This window comes from Sceloporus occidentalis, unplaced genomic scaffold (assembly GCF_023333645.1).
Source record: "Sceloporus occidentalis isolate IW3139 unplaced genomic scaffold, rSceOcc1.0.p SCAF_47, whole genome shotgun sequence".
Taxonomy (NCBI): domain Eukaryota; kingdom Metazoa; phylum Chordata; class Lepidosauria; order Squamata; family Phrynosomatidae; genus Sceloporus; species Sceloporus occidentalis.
This window is the reverse complement of record NW_028317027.1, coordinates 2,131,470-2,150,555: the sequence shown is the minus strand read 5'-3', so window position 1 is coordinate 2,150,555 and position 19,086 is coordinate 2,131,470. Positions and strand designations below refer to the sequence as shown.

General features: G+C 41.5%; 1 protein-coding gene across 5 annotated transcripts in view; it reads left to right on the top strand.

Annotated features, from left to right (window-relative positions):
- The window catches only part of LOC149289192 (inositol polyphosphate-4-phosphatase type I A-like), a 30,446-nt gene that overhangs the window by 1,879 nt on the left and 9,481 nt on the right, over positions 1–19,086 (top strand). For 2 of the 5 annotated variants that reach the window (XM_089490802.1, XM_089490801.1), the window contains exons 3-16: positions 572–690; positions 4,793–4,909; positions 5,323–5,402; positions 6,054–6,165; positions 6,406–6,496; positions 6,580–6,727; positions 7,415–7,545; positions 8,398–8,502; positions 9,151–9,259; positions 14,257–14,274; positions 14,946–15,129; positions 15,235–15,450; positions 16,003–16,260; positions 18,527–18,730. In XM_089490802.1, coding sequence (XP_089346928.1) covers positions 572–690; positions 4,793–4,909; positions 5,323–5,402; positions 6,054–6,165; positions 6,406–6,496; positions 6,580–6,727; positions 7,415–7,545; positions 8,398–8,502; positions 9,151–9,259; positions 14,257–14,274; positions 14,946–15,129; positions 15,235–15,450; positions 16,003–16,260; positions 18,527–18,730 — 1,892 coding nt within the window. Of the gene's footprint in view, positions 1–571; positions 691–4,792; positions 4,910–5,322; positions 5,403–6,053; positions 6,166–6,405; positions 6,497–6,579; positions 6,728–7,414; positions 7,546–8,397; positions 8,503–9,150; positions 9,260–14,256; positions 14,275–14,945; positions 15,130–15,234; positions 15,451–16,002; positions 16,261–16,587; positions 16,590–18,526; positions 18,731–19,086 lie in introns of all 5 variants that reach the window. The other 3 variants (XM_089490805.1, XM_089490806.1, XM_089490804.1) reach the window with 3 other exon arrangements.

The window sequence follows — 19,086 nt, the reverse complement described above, 5'->3', positions numbered from 1 at the left end:
GTGTAGGAAAAGATGTAGAGTTGGATAAGCTTTAAGGACCTCAGAGCTCTCAATGTCCCAAAAGTTATTGTGACTCTGACATCTACCGCTAAAGACTTTATCTTTTTTCAGACCAATATGGATGTCTTCACTTCCTTACACCCGATATACAGTATAGCAGTGATAAAATGTAGTATTTGTTTCATGTGCATAATTCCACCAAATAGAAGGGATGGCTTTTGTTGCAGATCAGTGTCCATAAAACATAACTCTGTGGGTGAGATTGCATTGAATAAATCATATATGAGGCAGTGCCAACTCTCATGATACATAGTATAGTTAGGAGGTGAAATGTTTCACCAGAAGCCACTTGGACACTCTATTTAGTAAAGAAACGCCTTTTGTTTTTACATCTCAGTTATTATGGAAGCGGTGTTTCTCATCTGTAGCCGCCTTTCTTTTCTCAAACCAGACATTTGTATTAAATAGACTAAATTAACCACTTTGAATTGAAAATTATTGTTGTTTTTGTATGTGTAATAAACAAATTTTCCAATAAATTAACCTTACTTTTTCTTTTCCTTCCCCAAAGCATGTAGTGAACTTACTACGCCATCGCTGGATAGGAAGCCCAATAGCTTTGTCGCCGTTAGTGTCACCACCCCACCTCAGGCTTTCTGGACAAAGCATGCGCAGACAGAGATTATTGAGGTGAGCGCTAAAGCCTAAATCAGCATTTCTTGTTAAGGTGATGTATGGTACAAGGTGACAAGTTTACCCTTGTTAAGAAGCTGTTCCTTTTTCAGTTTTCTTTTTAGTGTCAGTTTCTTTCTGACATAATATGGCTACAGAATGCAGGGCCCAAAAACATAAATCTCCCTTTAACTCCCTAAGTTACCTTAGGACGTACCTGTACGTCCTTAAAACGTGTGGTAAGAAGTCCATTAGGACTTTCCATTACAGGGGAGATCTATCGACGGCCCGGACTCCCCTCTGTCGAAAACATTAAAAAAATCACTACCCCAAAGTCAATTAGCGTTAAAAAAATATGTAATATGGAGCAGTAAGTAAAGCATTGATGTGGGTTTCTGGAACATAAAACAAATGTATCTGTGGTATGACTTTAATCAGGGGGTGTTGCTGAACATAAATTGGGTGATTGTTCAGCTGTTGCACTTACAGTATAAAAGAAAAGCAAGATTGCAACAATGTGACTTTCTTTCAGTATATTTTTCTTTCTTTTTTTTTTTTTTATGTATTAAAAAAGTATTACATTTTATGTATTTTCATGATTTTTAAAGAAGACCCTTCTTTCTGCGGGTTCATCCAATATGGAAAAAGGGAATCATGGTTTGATAAACCTATGGTAAAAATGTCAAAACATATCTTGGTCATTTGGTTAAGAAAACCAGTGAGACGGATTATAACGACATATTTATTAAAATTAAAAGCAAACAATCTACTTGTAAATAATATAAGTTGGTTTAACCACTTCAGTCCCCTATAGATGTACCGGTACGTCCATAAAACACATCTAAAGAAACCCCCTGACCTTCATTTGACAGCCTGGACTCCCCCTGACGGATCTCATGTAACAGCTTCGGGCATTCCCTTCCGGGTCGCGTCACTGCTGACATCACCCGGCAGGTCATCGGAGGACAGGATATCCCCTGCAGGTCGCTCCGATGAGGCACAGATCACAGACACTAGGATATCTATGCAAGCCTGTGGGGACTTGCATAGAGATCACAGTGTGATCGGTGCAGGGGGATCGGAGGGAGGAGAGTGAGAAACCAGTGCATTAACCCCTTAAGAACAATGGGAGGTCCCTAAACCCATTGAAAACAATGCATTTTGAGCCCGTACATGTACGGGCTTTGTCATTAAGGGGTTAAACTACTTTTCACCATGTTTGTTTTTTGAAAATCTTTTTCCTATTTATGATTTTTTTTTTTCCCTCTTCAAAAATTTTACATATTTGAATAGCACATATTAGCAGTGGCAACTCTAGAAATAATATATAGGGGAGGCACAACAGTCAAACTGGGGGGGGGCATTCATAATTTCCAAAAGTAATGTGCTATGGAATTATACTTTTGTTATTGGGCTAAAATAATACTTGATCATTCAACATGGGAAGCCTGAAGCCACAATTGAGTGTGACTAATCCTTGAAATAAATATTATAACACAATAAATAACTTTTCCACTTAATGATTTCAGGGCCTTGAACATTTTGTCCCCTGAAGTCACTACAACTTCAGGAGGGCATTTCTTCTCTGGATAAATATAAATTAAATAATTCCTACTGTAAATTAAGTGCCAGGAAACAGATGACCAAACACACACACCAGGACAGGCTCTGCCACACCAACACCTACACACACACACACACACACCCGAGGAAAGGCTCTGCTACACTGATAACCAAAAACACACAAACGGCAGGACACAATCTACGTCAGACGTCTACATCAGGATGGATTTTTCACACTGCATTGTCGTTTATACCCCCCCTTAGTGTTTTTGCCCCTTGTGTATTGATGCCCATGCTGCCCATATATATTAATATTAGCCCCAGCTGCCGATAGCAGGTATAGATCAACACATTAACACACAAACCAAGCTTTGCATGTATAGATCAACTGAAATTCACTTGTAATCTCAGCACTGAAGGTATGTATCAAATAAACAGAATCAGACATACAAATCCTGTATTTCCAGGTATACAATAGTATATGAAACGTAGCATTGCAGTTATAGATCAAATAAATTCATGGAAACAGCATTGCAGGTATTAATCAACTAAATAAGACATACAAATACTGTATTTGCAGGTATACATAAATAATGTATGGAAATATATAGATATGGATCTACAGAAGAACACACAAACCCAGCTTTGCAGGTACAGATCAATTGGAATTCACATAAAAACACAGCATTAAAGGTATATTTAAAACCCCCTAAATTACAGGCATAGATCACAGGTTGCACACCCCAAAGCAAGCCCTGGCGTCCACACTGTCCACATAGAACCTGGCCAGCACCCAGATAACACACATACGATTTGCCATCTTTGTCCCATATACACCCGGCCTGTGCCATCTCAGTCCCCAAGGCTCAAACATCCTGCTAGTTCCATCTTTGCCCTTCCACAATTATACATCTATGATACACACAAACACATTAACTCATGCTCTCCCTCATTCAGACAATTCATCCACATATTAACTCATGCTCTCCCTCGTTCAGACAATTCATCCATTTTAAGAAACTACGCCCCTTGGAGCTTCAAATGAGGGGCTACATGTATTTCGAGGACAAAAGTTGAGTGCACAAATAATGATGGAATATGTCGCTTTGGCTAGAAAATATGTTTTTTCTAACCATAGCGACATGTTCATTTGTGTCTAGCGCACTCCAGGTTTGTACTAGAAACACATACAGCCCCTCATTTGATGCACCAAGGGGTGTAGTTCTTGCAAATGTGTACTTTTTGTGCCATAATTTAACTTCCTACGTGAGCAGTAATGCCACGTCAAGGCTTCAACCCTAATTACTGATCATTCACATGCCTTTCATATCTCCATTCACTCGCAGAAGCACACACCATACTTTCCATACATTCACTCACAGAAGCACACACACCATTCTTTCCCTTTACAATCCCAAAGAAATGATGGTAAAGGGAGAAAAAAAAATCACTTTTACAGCAAAAATAAGTTTTGCAGTAAAAATGCAAGGAGCTCCAGGGATAAGATGGTTACTCACGTACCCCACAGGCTAAATGGCTGATTTTAATAATATTTGCAGGATTTCATTGGCTACCACAGTGATCACTTAGCTAGAATACTTAAACTTTTTTTTTAAAGTTTAACTACTTTATGTTTAAATCATTTTTTTTACATTTTTTTTTAACGTAATATTTTTTAATTCTTTTTTTACAAGCTATATAAAGGTGAGATAATTACCTTTCCAATGGTATATGTTGGGGGTATGTAGCTGCTTAGATGCCTGAGATACAGGCATCTAAGCAGCATGCCCCCATACCGCTTTAACTGACAATTGTCAGTTATTAATAAAGTTGCGCGGTGACGTCATCACGCCATTGCGCGTGCCATCACCGGCCGGATCGGGTGGCCCCGGTGATGCCCTTCAGTGTGAGGGGCAGATCGCCGGGGTAGTCCACAGACCTCCATCAAGGTAAGATAGTGCTAGTGACGGCATGGTGTCGTTGTTAGCACCTGACTGGGAATGCTAGCAACGGCACCATGCCGTCGTTAGCAGTCAAGGGGACTGTCCTGGGTGGCTCCAAATTCGGCGGGGGGGCAAGGAATATCCTAGGGGGGGCAATTGCCCCCCTGTAGCGACGCCACTGCATATGGGGTTAAATGGCTAAGATGGAGTAATCACCATGAAACCTACTTTGTACTGAAGTTTATACATAAAAAGACATAGCAACATAGCATGATGATTTCACTATTTATGACTACCCGTGATAAGATCACTTTTATTCATATCTGATGCTGTTTCCAGGCAGTCATTTAGCCACTGATGTCAAGCACACTATTTTAATATTCAGTTTCCTCCCAAGCATGCACACAGAAGCTATTTGCAGATATTCGAACCGTCTACACATTTCTTCCATCAATTTATCTGCATTTCCACCAGCCTGCAAATCCATAAATCAGGAGATCCAATCCTGATAACCAGCAATAGATCCCATATGATCACTTTAGGACCATAAGTAAATATTTTTGCTTTGATTGTTAACTTGAGTGTTTCCTGTATTTTCCTCAATTTTCTTGTAGGGAACCAGTAACCCAACGTTTCTTAGCAGCATTGCCTTTTTCCAAGACTCGCTCATTAATCAGATGACTCAGATCAAACTCTCAGTGTATGATGTCAAAGACCGATCTCAGGGAACTGTAAGTGCCTTGGATACTTTGGGTCTGTGAAATAAAAAATCACCAGTGCCAAATATGACATGTCATGTTTTTGTTTTTTTTCCTGAACTTGTGATCTTTTCATCCTTTTAATAGCCAGGATAACAGTTTTGTTATTGTGAGTTGTATTTTTCCAATACAGTCATTTTGGGTACTTTGGCTTTTTTAAAGGAATATTGTAAACAAAAATAAAATGATTCTTATAGATGGCGGGTACCAAAGGACTACCTATGGCCCCATGACTGGTTCCTTAGGTATTCTTTTAGGAATCATGAAGTGACTCAAGACTCGCTTCTTATTTTAACACACATCACTACCTTAGCAATATAAAATGATCAAAAACATGAATGATAATATTTTGAAGTGGACCTCTGCTTTTTGTTCTCTTGATGCAGATGTATTTGCTGGGCTCTGCAAAGTTTACAGTAAAGGACCTGATAAAAGAAAAGAGCCACTGTTTACAGCTGACAGTATGGTCAGTATTGCATAATTTGGTCATCTTTATTCATGACACAGGGTTTTCATGTACTGTGTGTAGCTCAACTTCTTCTGTCTCCGGGAGTGTATATTGTATACCAATCACCTTTTTCCAGTGGCCATTGTTTGCCATACCCGTCTGTTGCAAAATCCAAAGTGCTATTTGTTTTAAAGTACATTTGTAACCCAAATGCTATTAGCACCATTTGTTGTATTTATCTTAAATGCCTACAGCTTGTGTTTTGATTTTTCAAGTGTTCCCAGGATTGTATCCATGGGATCGGTGTATTGTAGCACCCAGCTTGTAGGATTTGCCCTAATTGTCCACATTCAGTATATAAATCCATTTATAAAAGCCCCAGTGTTGCCATCCAGGATCTAGTCCCTGTTTTAGGACAAATCAAATAAAAATGTCTGCTTTACTAATGTCAATGTATTGGCCATGTGTTCTGTGTGGCAGACGTACCTTCACTTAAATTCCCACACCTCTCGCTTCTTCATTCTCTCCTTTGCCTCCATCACCTACTTAATTCTCCTTCACACCCCAGGCACCTACTTTTGGTCTTTCCGACACCATCCTGTTGCTCAAACCTATCCATATCTGGTATTGTACATGTAGGCTGAAGTTAATAGTCCTCCTTTGCCACAGGTCGGCTGAGCAAGCACGTGTTGGTAATGTTATGGTAAAAGGCTGGCAAATGGATGAGAAAACGGACCAGCGTCCTCCGGTCAACAGGTCACCAGACACCATTAATGGAAGGGTGAGTGAGTGCTGTCCTTGATGTAATAGTACATTCCCTTTTTATTCCCAAGCTCACTGTTTTGGGCCAACTAGTCTTCTTCTACCTTTATTCATGTTTTTGGTTTTTTTATGTTACATTTTCAGCTGTTATTTAAAAAAAAATGCATTATGTAATTTTAGTAGATGTTTGAATACTTATATTTAGCATGTAGGGCAATGGAATGTTCTGCGTATAACCACCTTTCCTTTGCCTTTTCAGACTGTTCTTCCAGTTGATGAAAGTTTAACAGAATCACTTGGAATCCGGTCAAAATACGCATCATTGAGAAAAGATACTTTATTAAAATCGGGTAAATTTATTGAAAAAACGTCTCAGACATTTGTTTTGCAATTTGTACTTTCTGATATCTTGTTTTTTTGACCGTCTTCCTAGTGTTTGGTGGAGCTATTTGCCGCATGTATCGCTTCCCGTCCACGGACGGCAACCACCTGCGGATACTGGAGCAAATGGCTGAGAGCGTTCTGTCTTTGCACATCCCCAGGCAGTTTGTGAAGCTACTGCTGGAGGAGGATGCGGCCAGGTTAGGTTTTATCACGCGCACCTCTCAAGTGTTTGTAGCCGTACCTCTGGTAGTAACTTGCTGTAGTTGGCAAATTCCTCTTTAGTGTGCCAGCATTAAGATATCAGAAACATAAGATATTGTTAATTTATTTAAGCGATGTTAAAGTGAATGGTAACATAGATTACCATACAGAACGGACCAGTAGTTATTTCAGATGCGTTATCTTGTGGTTGACCATAACTTAAGTTGAGACATTGTTCTTCCTATCCAATAGTCCAGATCTAAAAATACTTTTAGCAGCCAGTATATTCAACAGCTGATTTAACTGTAGGTTTTTAGGGATAATGGTAAAAAGAGCAAATTACGCATGAACTATTTATGACCACAATTTGTTTTAAAGATAGAAACATTACACCGATAACAATTTATGATGAACCTTTTATGGGTCCCTCCCCTTCATCATCTAAAGGATTCCTTAGACCAGCGTGTACCGCAGCGACTAAATGTAGTTATTTGGTATCATCACATGTGTTCATCAGAATATAAAACAGAACACATAACCACTACATAATGTTAATGAATTTACATATTTTATTTTTAACTTTCCATTAACTAGAACACCCGAATACATGTTGACATTGTTATGTAATGCTACATTAATGGTGCATGTTGAAATTTAAGTAGCACGCTCTCCTGTTCCACCAGAGTATGTGAGCTTGAAGAGCTTGGGGAGCTTTCTCCGTGCTGGGAAAATCTTCGCAGACAGATAGTGACTCAGTATCAAACAATCATCTTGACGTACCAAGAGAACCTGACCAACCTCCATCAATACAAAGGTCAGTTCTCCAGAACCTTGCCTTATGCATTTGCCTGGCCGCCAGCCATTTACCGAACACCTCTTCCTGCACATCATATACTTACCTCCAGTCAGCCCCAGCCCTGGCTCGACAAACACTGAAAAGTTCAAACATTCCCTTTAATTTCAATGGTGACCGCTTTACTGCCCCTGATTAGTTGCTTCAAGTTGCCAATCGGTGGCAACAAATGTCGAACTATGGAGGAGGGAAGCAGTTCCTGCAGCAGGGCTGCAGCACCTCTGTTAGATAAGTGCTTTTTACTTTGGAAGAATGAGGAGGTGTTGCACATTAGACTGTGCTTTTTTTTAGCGTAAAATGTCAAAGTACACACCAGTTGGTTAACAGAAAGTTTCTTGTTCTATTAAAGCTCCTTCTGCCTTTTACATACAGATGTATGCAACATCAAATGTCTTAATTGAAGTATGATCTCCGTGTATTCTCAGCGTGCCTTTGGTCCACACCACGACACAAAGTACACAAATTGTAACACCATTAAGTTCTTTAAGCCATGTTTTTCTCCACAATCGTCATTCAGACCATGCTTTATGTAAATAAAAATCATTTTACTACAGTTCACTTTTCTTTGTGACGGCACAAAATAAATATGTATTGGGAAAGCCTTGAGAGATCTAGAATTCTTTTGGCTTTTGTGAAAGTTAACTGAAGTAAAGAGTGAATTATTTTTCTGTTTTTCTTGGTAGATGCCTTGGCAAAGCTTTTGGTGACCTTTTTACGAAACACTGCTTTTGGTTTCAGGTTTCCTGCTGCTATAAGAGTGTTGTGTGAAAATCAAAGTGTTAAACTGAATATTCTATCTTTTTCTATTTGTAGGTGTATCTTTTAAAGCAAGCAACTTGAAGGGAGACAAAAAACTAGAATTTGTTCCTACTAATTTACACATTCAGAGAATGCGGGTTCAGGATGAGTCTGGTTCAGGTATCCACGTTTTGTATTGCGCTTGTCAAACTCTGGCTTGTGAACCTTTTGTTGGGTACTGCTGGAGATGCCACCAAGTCAGGACAAGGGGAGAAGTCTTTCACTGGGACATATTTAGAGCTATACAAATTAATTTAAGTGCAAAACTACTAACTGTGCCCTGTTCACCTGGTTACAAGAGTAAATTGAGCTGATGCAAATAGGGCAACCTTTATTTTATGATGACGAGTCATTAAAGTGGCTTGTCCAAGTTGATGACAAGTCCTGTAATGTAAAAGACATTGTTTTACCATATCCCTTTAGGATATTCCTTAGATATCAGCTTGTGCTCCATCTGAAGAAGGGACCCCTGAGGTCCTGAAAGCATATATAACGTTACAGCTTTCTATGTATGTCCAAAAGAAGGCATCTGCTTTGAATAAAAACGCCGTTGCTTAGGTATCAATGAATATGTTTGCGTGTATCTACATATGCACGTGCTTGCATGTGTGTATGTATTTAACCAGGCTCAAGAAATTCTATGGCCTTATCTCTTTCTGGCTCCTAACCTCTAAGCAAATGTTCTCTAGCCCTGGACTGTAATATAATGTTTATAAACTGTGTGTGATTAAGTAATCGTGACTTTTTGTTTTTATTATAACTCTGTAGACCAGAACTATGATATTGTGACTATAGGCGCACCAGCTGCCCACTGCCAAGGGTTTAAATCTGGGGGACTACGGAAGCATCTGCACAAGTTTGAAGAGGCAAAGAAACAGTAAGGACACTTCTCATTTATCTCCTAAGACAGAGAAGGTACCCAGTGTGCTGTGCCCTAGAAGCAGCATTGGCAGCCATGCATCTTGTTTTAGTTAAGCGACTAGCTACAGTAGAGGAGACGGTACGGAGTATGTACCCCATGCTAAGCTTATCCACTTTGTGCCACTAGGTTTCAGAAAGAAGCATAGTTGTACGCCTCTGTCCTTTCCCTAGTAATACTGTTATTATACCCTTTTTAGGCTAAATCAAATTTTTATTGTATTTTCAAACACTAGAGGGAGGGATACAGAAAGGAAAAAAGGGAGGGGGGGGGACATAGGTAGCATCACAGTAGATTACAGGAGTGGTTCCCAGCATGCCGTCACGTAACAAAAGACGGGCCATGATGAAATGCAAGAACAATATCACACGGAATGACATATGCAATACCAACGGAACAAGGGACCAGGCACATGTCCCTGAAAAAGAGGATACAGCATGGAGGAATCCAAAAGCACGCAGGTGAATGTTAACACAGGTTCCAGAACAGCAGAGCAGGTGGACACCATGTGTAACGTGTGTGAGGCAGATGGGCGAAATTAGGAAAATGAAGGCAGCATCCGCAGGGTCGCGGAAACAGCACAAGCGGACCATGAGACAAGGTCCAGGACCAGCAGGTCAAGCGTGTGAGAAAGAAGGAGCCCAGTAGCACATAGGAAAGGGCTCATAAGAGGATAACAATTGTCATGGCACCGCGAGACCGGGAAACCTGACCACGGAGCAACAGGGACACAGAGGGGAGGGGTAGGAAGGATAAGGAGGGGAAAAGGAAAAAAATAAAAAAAATAAAAAGGGGGGGGGGAGGAGGGACTAAAAGAAGGCAGAGGAATTAGGACAAGGCCGGAAGGTAGAGGGAGGGAACGGTAACGAGGGGGAAAGGGAGAGGAAGGGGACAAAGTAGACACAAACTACGCCTGCCAGGGACCAATGGCGTCACTGTGTAGGGGAAGGGTCCACCACAACCGATTGGGTAGAGCCGCAATCAAGGACAAACAAGAACCGTAAAAATAAACAGTCAAACGCGAGCCGCCACTCGCAGCGTAGAATAACAGAGTGAGAAAAAATCTAAATAGGAGAGTAGCAACAGTGAAAGGGCGCTCCGACAAAAGGCAAACATCCCAAAAGGGCGAAAAAAGAAAAAAAACAAAAACGTGTGTGAAGTAGTGTGTAATGGTGCACAAGCGTGTCCACGCTGTTACAAATAGGAAGGCAAAACCCATATATAGGAATAAACCATGCGTCTGTTGTGATACACACATCCTTAGATATCAGAAGCACAATATACCATAGAATACAAACGGACAGGAGAAGCACAACATACCATAGAATACAAACGGATACCGGCAAACAGACGGGTGTGAAGTAGTGTGTAATGGTGCATAAGTGCGTCCATTCCGCTACCACCGATAAAACTAAACCCATATGTAGGAAGAAACCATGCGTCCGTAGTATGGGACAGACGCGGAGAAGTATAACAGCCTATGGGTGAGATACTATCAAACAGGAGATGCAATGTGGTGCAAACGAGGCCGTGCATACGGACAGCCACCAGGCAGGAACGGCACGAGACATGAGTGGAGGCACGGAAGGGAAGCCCCAGAACCCCCAGCAAGCCTGGCCCCATACAGAGACTCAGTTGGCACGGAGAGAGAGAAAAAAAAACAAAAAACCCAACCTATGTGTGCTGAAATATAATGATGGGACAGATGCGTGAAAGTGTGATGGTGTAGAAGTGAGTATGGTCCGCCACAGAGGGCAAGCGCTGCAGAGGCGCTGCAAACAGGCACTCGTGGACAGAAAGTGGAGTGTTGTGCAGAAGAAACCACGCTTGGCAGTAGCCACCAGGTGGCAAGAGCCACCAGCAGACCCGGCACCAAATGGAGATTCAGATGGCACAAAAAAAACCAAAAAACCCCAAACCTATGTGTGCAGAAGTATAATGATGGGACAGATGCGTAGAAGTGTGATGGTGTAGAAGTGAGTGTGGACCGCCACAGAGGGCAAGCGCCGCAGAGGCGCTGCAAACAGGCACTCGTGGACAGGAAGTGAAGTGTTGTGCAAGAGAAATCACGTGTGGCAGTAGCCACTAGGTGGCAAGAACCACCGGCAGACCCGGCACCAAAATGGAGACTCAGACGCCACAAAAAAAGAAAAGGAAGAAGAAAAAAAAAAAAACAACCCTAAAGACGCATACCAGGGAATCATGATAGAACTCATACTAGCGAAACATCATATAACGCTATGCCGTCATGAAACACAGCAAAACAAATTACATAATGGAGAGTGTACATATAACCATCAAGCAAACCATCAGTAACGACCAACAGCGATCGGCAGTCCAGTGAAGAGTAGTTACGCAGGTGAGAGAAGTAGCGGAACAACTGGAAGGACGTGCGTCATCGCCAAGGAGAGGACCCAGGCGGGTAAACGTGACGACAGCAGCGGATCCGTCCGGAACACTTGTATATGCGGTGTGATGTATGAGGTCGCAGCTCACGACCACCTATTCCTCTATGGCGCCCAGGCGGCGAGAGATGGGAATGGGAGCAGGAGCACCGCGAGGGGAATTCCGTCGCGTGGGGTCAGGGCGTTGAAGTCGCGGTCGGGGGAGCAAGGTCGCACCGAGGGCCGCATCCATGTCGACCCAGTCCGAGATCTGTAGATCCGGCAAGCCAAGGTGTTGTAGAACATTAGGGACGTTGTGATGGTGTCTGGTGAGGGACCGGTTGTCAAACCTGATCACCAGGGCAAAGGGATGACCCCAACGGTACGGGATCTGGAGCCTCCGCAATTCGGACGTCAACGGTGCTAGGGCTCACCGCGTCTGCAGGGTGAGGTCCGACATGTCCTGAAAGAAGGATATCTGGTGACCTTGCAGCGGCCAGGTTCCAAGTTCCCAGGCTTTAGCCATTATGGCTTCCTTCAGGCTAAAGTCAGACAGATGGCAGATAATATCCCTCGGCAGCGCACCCGGTCCGCCCCTAGGACGAAGAGCATGGTGCGCTCTGTCTATCGGCACAGGGGTATCAGGCGACCGGTTCAGGAGGCCGTTGAACAGCTCGGTAAGTATCGCCAGGATGTCTTCAGGGGTGTCCGACTCAGGCACCCCGCGGACACGTATATTCTACCGGCGGCCCCGGTTGTCTGTGTCTTCTATGCGACGACGAAGCTCTCTCAGGTAAGCTGTGTGGCGGTCACTCGCCTGTTGAGCATGTGTCGTGGCGCAGAGATGGCGGGAAGAGGAGTCCTCTAGGGCCAGGACCCTCTGTTCCAGCGAAGAGCCGAAACTTCATCACGCACCACTTGTTTTATTTCTGTGATGAGCAAGGAGAAGTCAGACTTCCAGGGTGCAGAGGAGAAGAGCTGTAGAACCTCCGGAGGATGAGATGAGGAGAGCGGTCGTGCTGCAGAGGCCAAGTCGTCCACAGAGGAGGAAATATTCCCGCAAGGATTTGACTGCGGAGCAGTCAAATCATGCGGCCATCTTCCTCGGCGGTCAGACACGCCCCCCTAGTATACTCTTTTTATACTTGATGCTTCCGGATACTTGCCTAGCTAGATATTGTTCACAATTTCTTTTGATGTGTGCTTTTTACTGCATGTATTTGTCATTTGAATTACTCCAGGGACCTGGACTATTTTAGTATTGTTTAACCAAAGGTTTAAGTTATTTTTAATGTCATCCTAAAAATTTAGATTATTTTTACGGTGGTAGTGTACAAAACTGCACCACATCATTCGGAGCTTCGGGTTTCTATACCCGACCTAGCAGGATACCCCAATCAGTTGCCTCAAACAAAAGTAGAAACAGCGCTAGATGATGTAGTTTTACCTGCTGGTAGTGACCAGGGAAAATCAGCGGACAGTTCGAGACAAAACCAAGACATGAGATGAATGCAGTCCGCGCTGTTAGCGGTGAGATTCTCCTTTTGGGATTTGGGTTAAAAATATCTTCCTTTCGTTAGTGTGCCCTGTAATTTTATTTCCCTTTTGGGTTACGCTATGACAGATATGTTCTGTGTAGTATGGAAAGGATCCAAATCCTTACACAGCTGGAGAAGGACATCTGCCCTCTGTTTATATTATTTAGTGTAACGTGACTTTCGTCCTGTGCTTCAATCATCCTTAATTATGTCACAGCGGTCCTAAGTCCTTCGTCTGAAGCTTCTAGAATATATAGCATCCAGTGAAGGATCAGACCACATGTGTGCAGTGTTAACTTAGTTCTCACTAATATGTCTAATATAAAGTAGGCAAGAATGAGAAAATAGGAAGGGTAACAGATCCATTGAAGGACACCATCCTGGTGCTTATCATCACAAAATCAATTTAGAAGGAAATTATTCTAAAATATGTACTCATATTGAAAATGCATACTAGTTATAATATGCACAAATGAAACTGTTTGATTGGGTTGTTGGTGCACTTTTGGAAATCTGGTGCTAACTGAATCTGCAGATGCAATCAGCATGGCCACAAAGCCAATCTTTATTGGAGTTTGATTAACCACAAGCTTGATGGCTGTAGCCTGGCTAATACATTTAGTCTAGACCAGTGGTTCCCAACCCGGTCCTCAAGGTGCTCTTACAGGCCAGGGTTTTAAAAATGGCCAAATTCTTTTCTAATGGGGAGAATCATAAAACCTGGACCACCGATGTGTCTTTGGGACTGGGTTAGGGCCCATCAGTGTTAGGCCATTGCATACAAAGTACATGCTTCAGATTGCTGCCACAGTCGTGATATCAGACAAAAATAGTCATTCTCATACTATTACTCTACCCATATTCTGGCTACATGTAACCTGGATGGATGAGAACTCCAAAGCTGCCCTTAAAAAGTAAACAAAACAAAAATGTTGTTGCCATCATAAAATATGTAATTCCCATGATGCCATTAATTTGAACAACTTGTAAATATTTTTTGGTAATTATTTGTATTAATTTTGCTCTCTTGTAGCAGTTTTGAGGAAAGTAGGTGAGTTTTTTTTTTTATTTTTTTTGCAGCCTCTGATCCGTACTTTTTTTTTTTTTCCATGGTTTAGTTTGCTTTCATCCTCACATTTTTTTTTTTGTGATATCCGTGCATTCTGCGCTTTTCATTTTGTGTTGTGGTGAATTATGCTGCAGACTCATGTTGAAACAATCATCAGTCACTTTAAACACTGAAAGCTCTTACACCCTCCACAATTACACTCCTACATTGTATTGTGTATTCATTACTTGGGAAGCATGTGGACGTGCATTATGTGTTTTGGTGGTGTTTAAAAACAAGCTGTGATCGCAGTTTGCTTCAAAAACTTAGTTGCCATTTTCTGCATCAGTAGTTTTTACGTTATATTCTACATAATAATGTATTAGACAATTTTAGATTTGCTCTATGAATGTGTTTTGCTGTTGCCTTACCCCAATCTACCAGACAAACAAATAATTTATTGTCAGACAACTGTTTCAATCTTAAGCCAAAGGACCCCATTGACTTATAAAGGTCCATGGAGAAAAGGATTGAATTAGTCTGTGATACCCAGTGCTTCCATTTAGAATACTTCTTATTCTCCATTTTTTGGCTTCTTATGAGAGTAACTTCATGACGTATTTTAACTTCTTTCGGGTTAATGTGCTTTCAAACTCATCTGCCTTTTTTTCCAGTACCAATGCGTGCCCTCAGTCAATAGTGTATATACCCCAGGACATTATCAGGGCAAAGGAAATCATCGCCCACATCAATACTCTAAAGACGCAAGTCAGCTATTATGCAGAGAGACTTTCGAGGGCAGCTAAGGACAGATCAGCCAATGCTCTTGAGAGGACGCTTGCCATTTTGGCGGATAAGGTATATTTTTTAACTCAATTAAACCAGTGTTAATTGAGCTCTCACTATATAAGCTGAGGTATTTTTTATTTTATATACACATTCATTTATTTATTTTTTCCCCAGACAAGGCAGCTTGTGACAGTGTGTGACTGTAGACTTTTATCGAATGCTATACACGGTCTTAATGCTGCCCGGCCTGACTACATAGCCTCCAAGGCATCCCCCTCTGGAGAGGCAGACCAAGTTATGCTTAGAAATGACCAAGATACCCTGGTGGCAAAGTGGACCGGAAGGAACAGCAGGTCATCTCTGCAGGTGGACTTTTATGAGGAAGAATGGGTATGTGAAGCCCCTAAACAAGGACATATAATCACTAGTGGTAGCTTGTTTTGGACACTAAACCATATATGTAGTAACATGTGCCTCTTTAATGCCCATTGACGGATAAATGAATCTAGAAACAGTTATGTATTTGATATTTTGTTCACTTTATTTAAGAACAGTAGCCTAGTCATACTCCAGCAAAATTGAGGTATTAGTTATCTGGTTGTACCTTTTTATAAACTCGACCATCATGGTAGTTTCAGTGGGAAGAAAACAAGATGGTAACCACGTCACCTGAAACATTGATAGTGTTGTAGATCAGGCCCATCAAGTGGCCTATTGTCTACAAAACCCCATTGTTCAGGTCTTATTGTAAAACTTGTGAGCAGGAATATCTTTAAAATCTGTACCCAAGGACTCCATAGCTCTGTTCTGGGGAACTTATTTGTACACCTGAGTATGTATAGGTTAAACACTGAACGAAGCTGAATTTTTAAACCTATTTACACTTCAACAGATATGTAGAAGTGAGTATAAAATTTTGTGTGCCTTTTATGTCTAATTCAGGATAAAGTTTGGTCCAATGTGGAAAAGAGCCTAGAATGCGTAATCCAAAGGGTGGACAAGCTTCTCCAGAAGGAGCGTTTGCACAGTGACAGCTGTGACGATGTCTTCCAATGTGAAATAAGCTGCAGTAGCAAGAAAGGTAATCGGAAAAAGAGAGCATACTGGATAAACCCAGGGGTTTCCAATGACGAGGCCCTGTCACCTCCATCATCACCTCCATCAACATATCCTGCATGCCATTCTCCCCAGTTCACAAGTGCGTATGGTTGAGACATTCTTCTCCTTCTTTGCCTTTGCGGTTGCCACAATACAAGAAATGCTTCTTTTCTATGTCTGTTTAACCCTTTAATTACCCTATAGACTTATTGCTCTGATTACATGCATTAGGATCTGCAATGCAACTCAATGGAGCCCTGCTTGCTGATAAGTAAGTGATTAGTGCAGGGGAGATCGGAAATGCTTCTCTCCTTCCCATCAAACATGGAAAGAGAAGATTAAGCCAACACATGGTAAAAAAAAAAAAAAATATGGCAAAAAGTATGCGATATGTGCTAAAAAAACCAAACAAAAAACTTTGTATGGAAGATGTTGTAAATATATTCCAAGTCCATTCAGAGGATGTGCAGTACAGGGTTGCACACCAAAGGTTAATGAGGGCCCTGCTTAGTCAAGCTTATCATTTAAAGTAGCCAATGTTGTCTAAAATGAAATAGGGCACTGTGAAGTGGTCATTTCTAATATTGTGGTTGCAAAGAAATCTTTTTTTTGATGTTTGGTTAAAATGCCAATGCTGGCGTTCTTTCTAATCTGACTTCCCATGTTGTATGTTTGTATCAGTCATCCACAGAGGCGTCCGTGTATGTTTGTGGCTTGTCCGCAAGTGATAATGTGCAGGTACCACGTTCTTAAGCTGTTTGTAGCACTGCTAAGTGACCTGAATGTTGTGGGAATTCAAACCTCACTTCACTGCTGCTCGTGTATCATTATGTAGCGCTGTACTGCATAATTCGTATTGGAATAGCTTGTGTCTCTTCATATTACAGTGACTTGATTCAAGTCTTTCTACTAACTCTATTAATATTGTTCGTCAGAAGGGTCTGCATAGCCATGGTTTGAGTAACCAGTAATAACAATGTGGGGGTTTAGCAAATGTCTCTAGCCGGTCAGCACTTGTGTGAACATCGACACTGTTTAATGTCTTCATGTCCGCAAATAAACAGCAGCGTTTGATTCAGCTAATGCTTTCGTGGCTTGGTCTTTTAGGTCGGTGCATGTCTCTAAAGCAATAAGTAGCCCTTTGAACTGATTTCATTAAAAAGGCAAACTTTTACCGCTTTCCTATGATCCCTTTTTCCTCTGCTGTTTGTCTACCTGGCCGTTGCAAGCCCAGTACTAATGTTCTCCACAATCTTTGGGTGCTTTATGCTTAATTTGCGCTCTGTTTTTTCTTTTCTTTTTCTTTTGTTTGTTATTTTGCTGCCTCTCTAATCATGCATGTTGCACCTCCATTTCTGTGCAGATTCCAGCTCGGTGGCTGAAGATATCAGTTCAGGTATGTGCCCTGTCGGTTCATAGCTTCTACCCCACGGCACTGTGATTGCACTTTTTTGGTTGGGTGCCCTTTCTTTTCGCAAATGAAGCTTCCGCAGACATAACCTATAATTTTGGAGATTACTCAAGTAAGGCTAAAGTGCGTATAGGGCTGATCATGCAGAACATGCCACTTTCTCCACCTACGTCTAAATAACTTGACTAGACATGGGAAGTCATATCCGGACCCAAATTTTAGTATGTAATATTCATATATTCATAAATATTCATGACAAAAAAGTATTGAAGAGGGTATCTTGAGGGTGTTTAAAACATAGGCACTATATTTATCAAGTGATAGAGAAGAAACCAAAGTATTCTGTGAGTGTAACCTTTTCTTCTGCTTTTCTTTGGTAGCCTGTAGTAAATAAAAAGGTTCTACAATGTTTTCCACACAGAAACAATGTGCAAAGCGTGGAAGGCAGGGAAAAAAACGTTTCATATTAAGAAATGGTCATATAAACCGTAAAAGTGCACCCGGCCGTTCCTTTTTAACAGTGATGTTGCTGGTTATTTGTCTTACTATTACATTAAATCTGTAATCATGTGAGTGTATATAATCCTTATTACGGTACATATACCTTGGGAAATTAAATAAAGGTTGTATTGTCCTTATCGACAAGGTGTCGTTTTTTTCGTGACAGGACATCATGAAAATGTTGGATAATAAATCATTCGAGGTGTGTTGGGTTAAAGGAGAAAGATTAATAATTGTAGTTTGTTGACATAAATCTATAGAAATGGCAAATCATGATAATTCTTAAGGATTGTAGTATGGGCACTTTTCAGTCAACTGTATCCAGTAGGGTAGAAGAAACATACTAGTTGAGTACTTTTTAGTTGCTGAATTCAGACTTTGTCATCGGGGTTGATTATACTTCTCTAGTTTTATGTATCGTTTTACCCTTTGTTATTGTATTGTCCTAGACTGTAGATGATTGATAACCCTTCTTTCTATGCGCCAGGTGAATGGAGCGAGGCCCTGTACCCCCTGCTGAGCACGCTTACTGACTGCGTGGCCATGATGAGCGACAAGGCTAAGAAAGCCATGGTCTTTTTGTTAATGCAGGATAGCGCACCCACCATCGCCATGTACTTGAGCCTCCAATATCGCAGAGATGTGGTCTTCTGTCAAACAGTACGTAGAAACCGACCTTCTGAGAGCTAATTGCACTGATACTTTCTTACTGAAGAGATCTGAGTATCTTGTTCAGCAAATGAAACTGCTTTCAGGGATGTAGCCACCACAATTCCTGGTTGGGATCTGCTGGTAGCCGCACACAGTAAACAGTGTGGGATTGGCTTTGCTGTAGAGGAAATTTATATTTAAGTTGAATTACTTTGTGTTTCCAATAGTAGTTTCCAGGTTTTATGAGCGTTGCCTTCCACCATAGTTCCACGTTCCATATAATCAAGACAGGTGGATCATTGGAGGACCTATCTTATCAGGAAGATTTAGGCCTAGGGAATGCTGGTTGCTTTCCTGTGTTATTC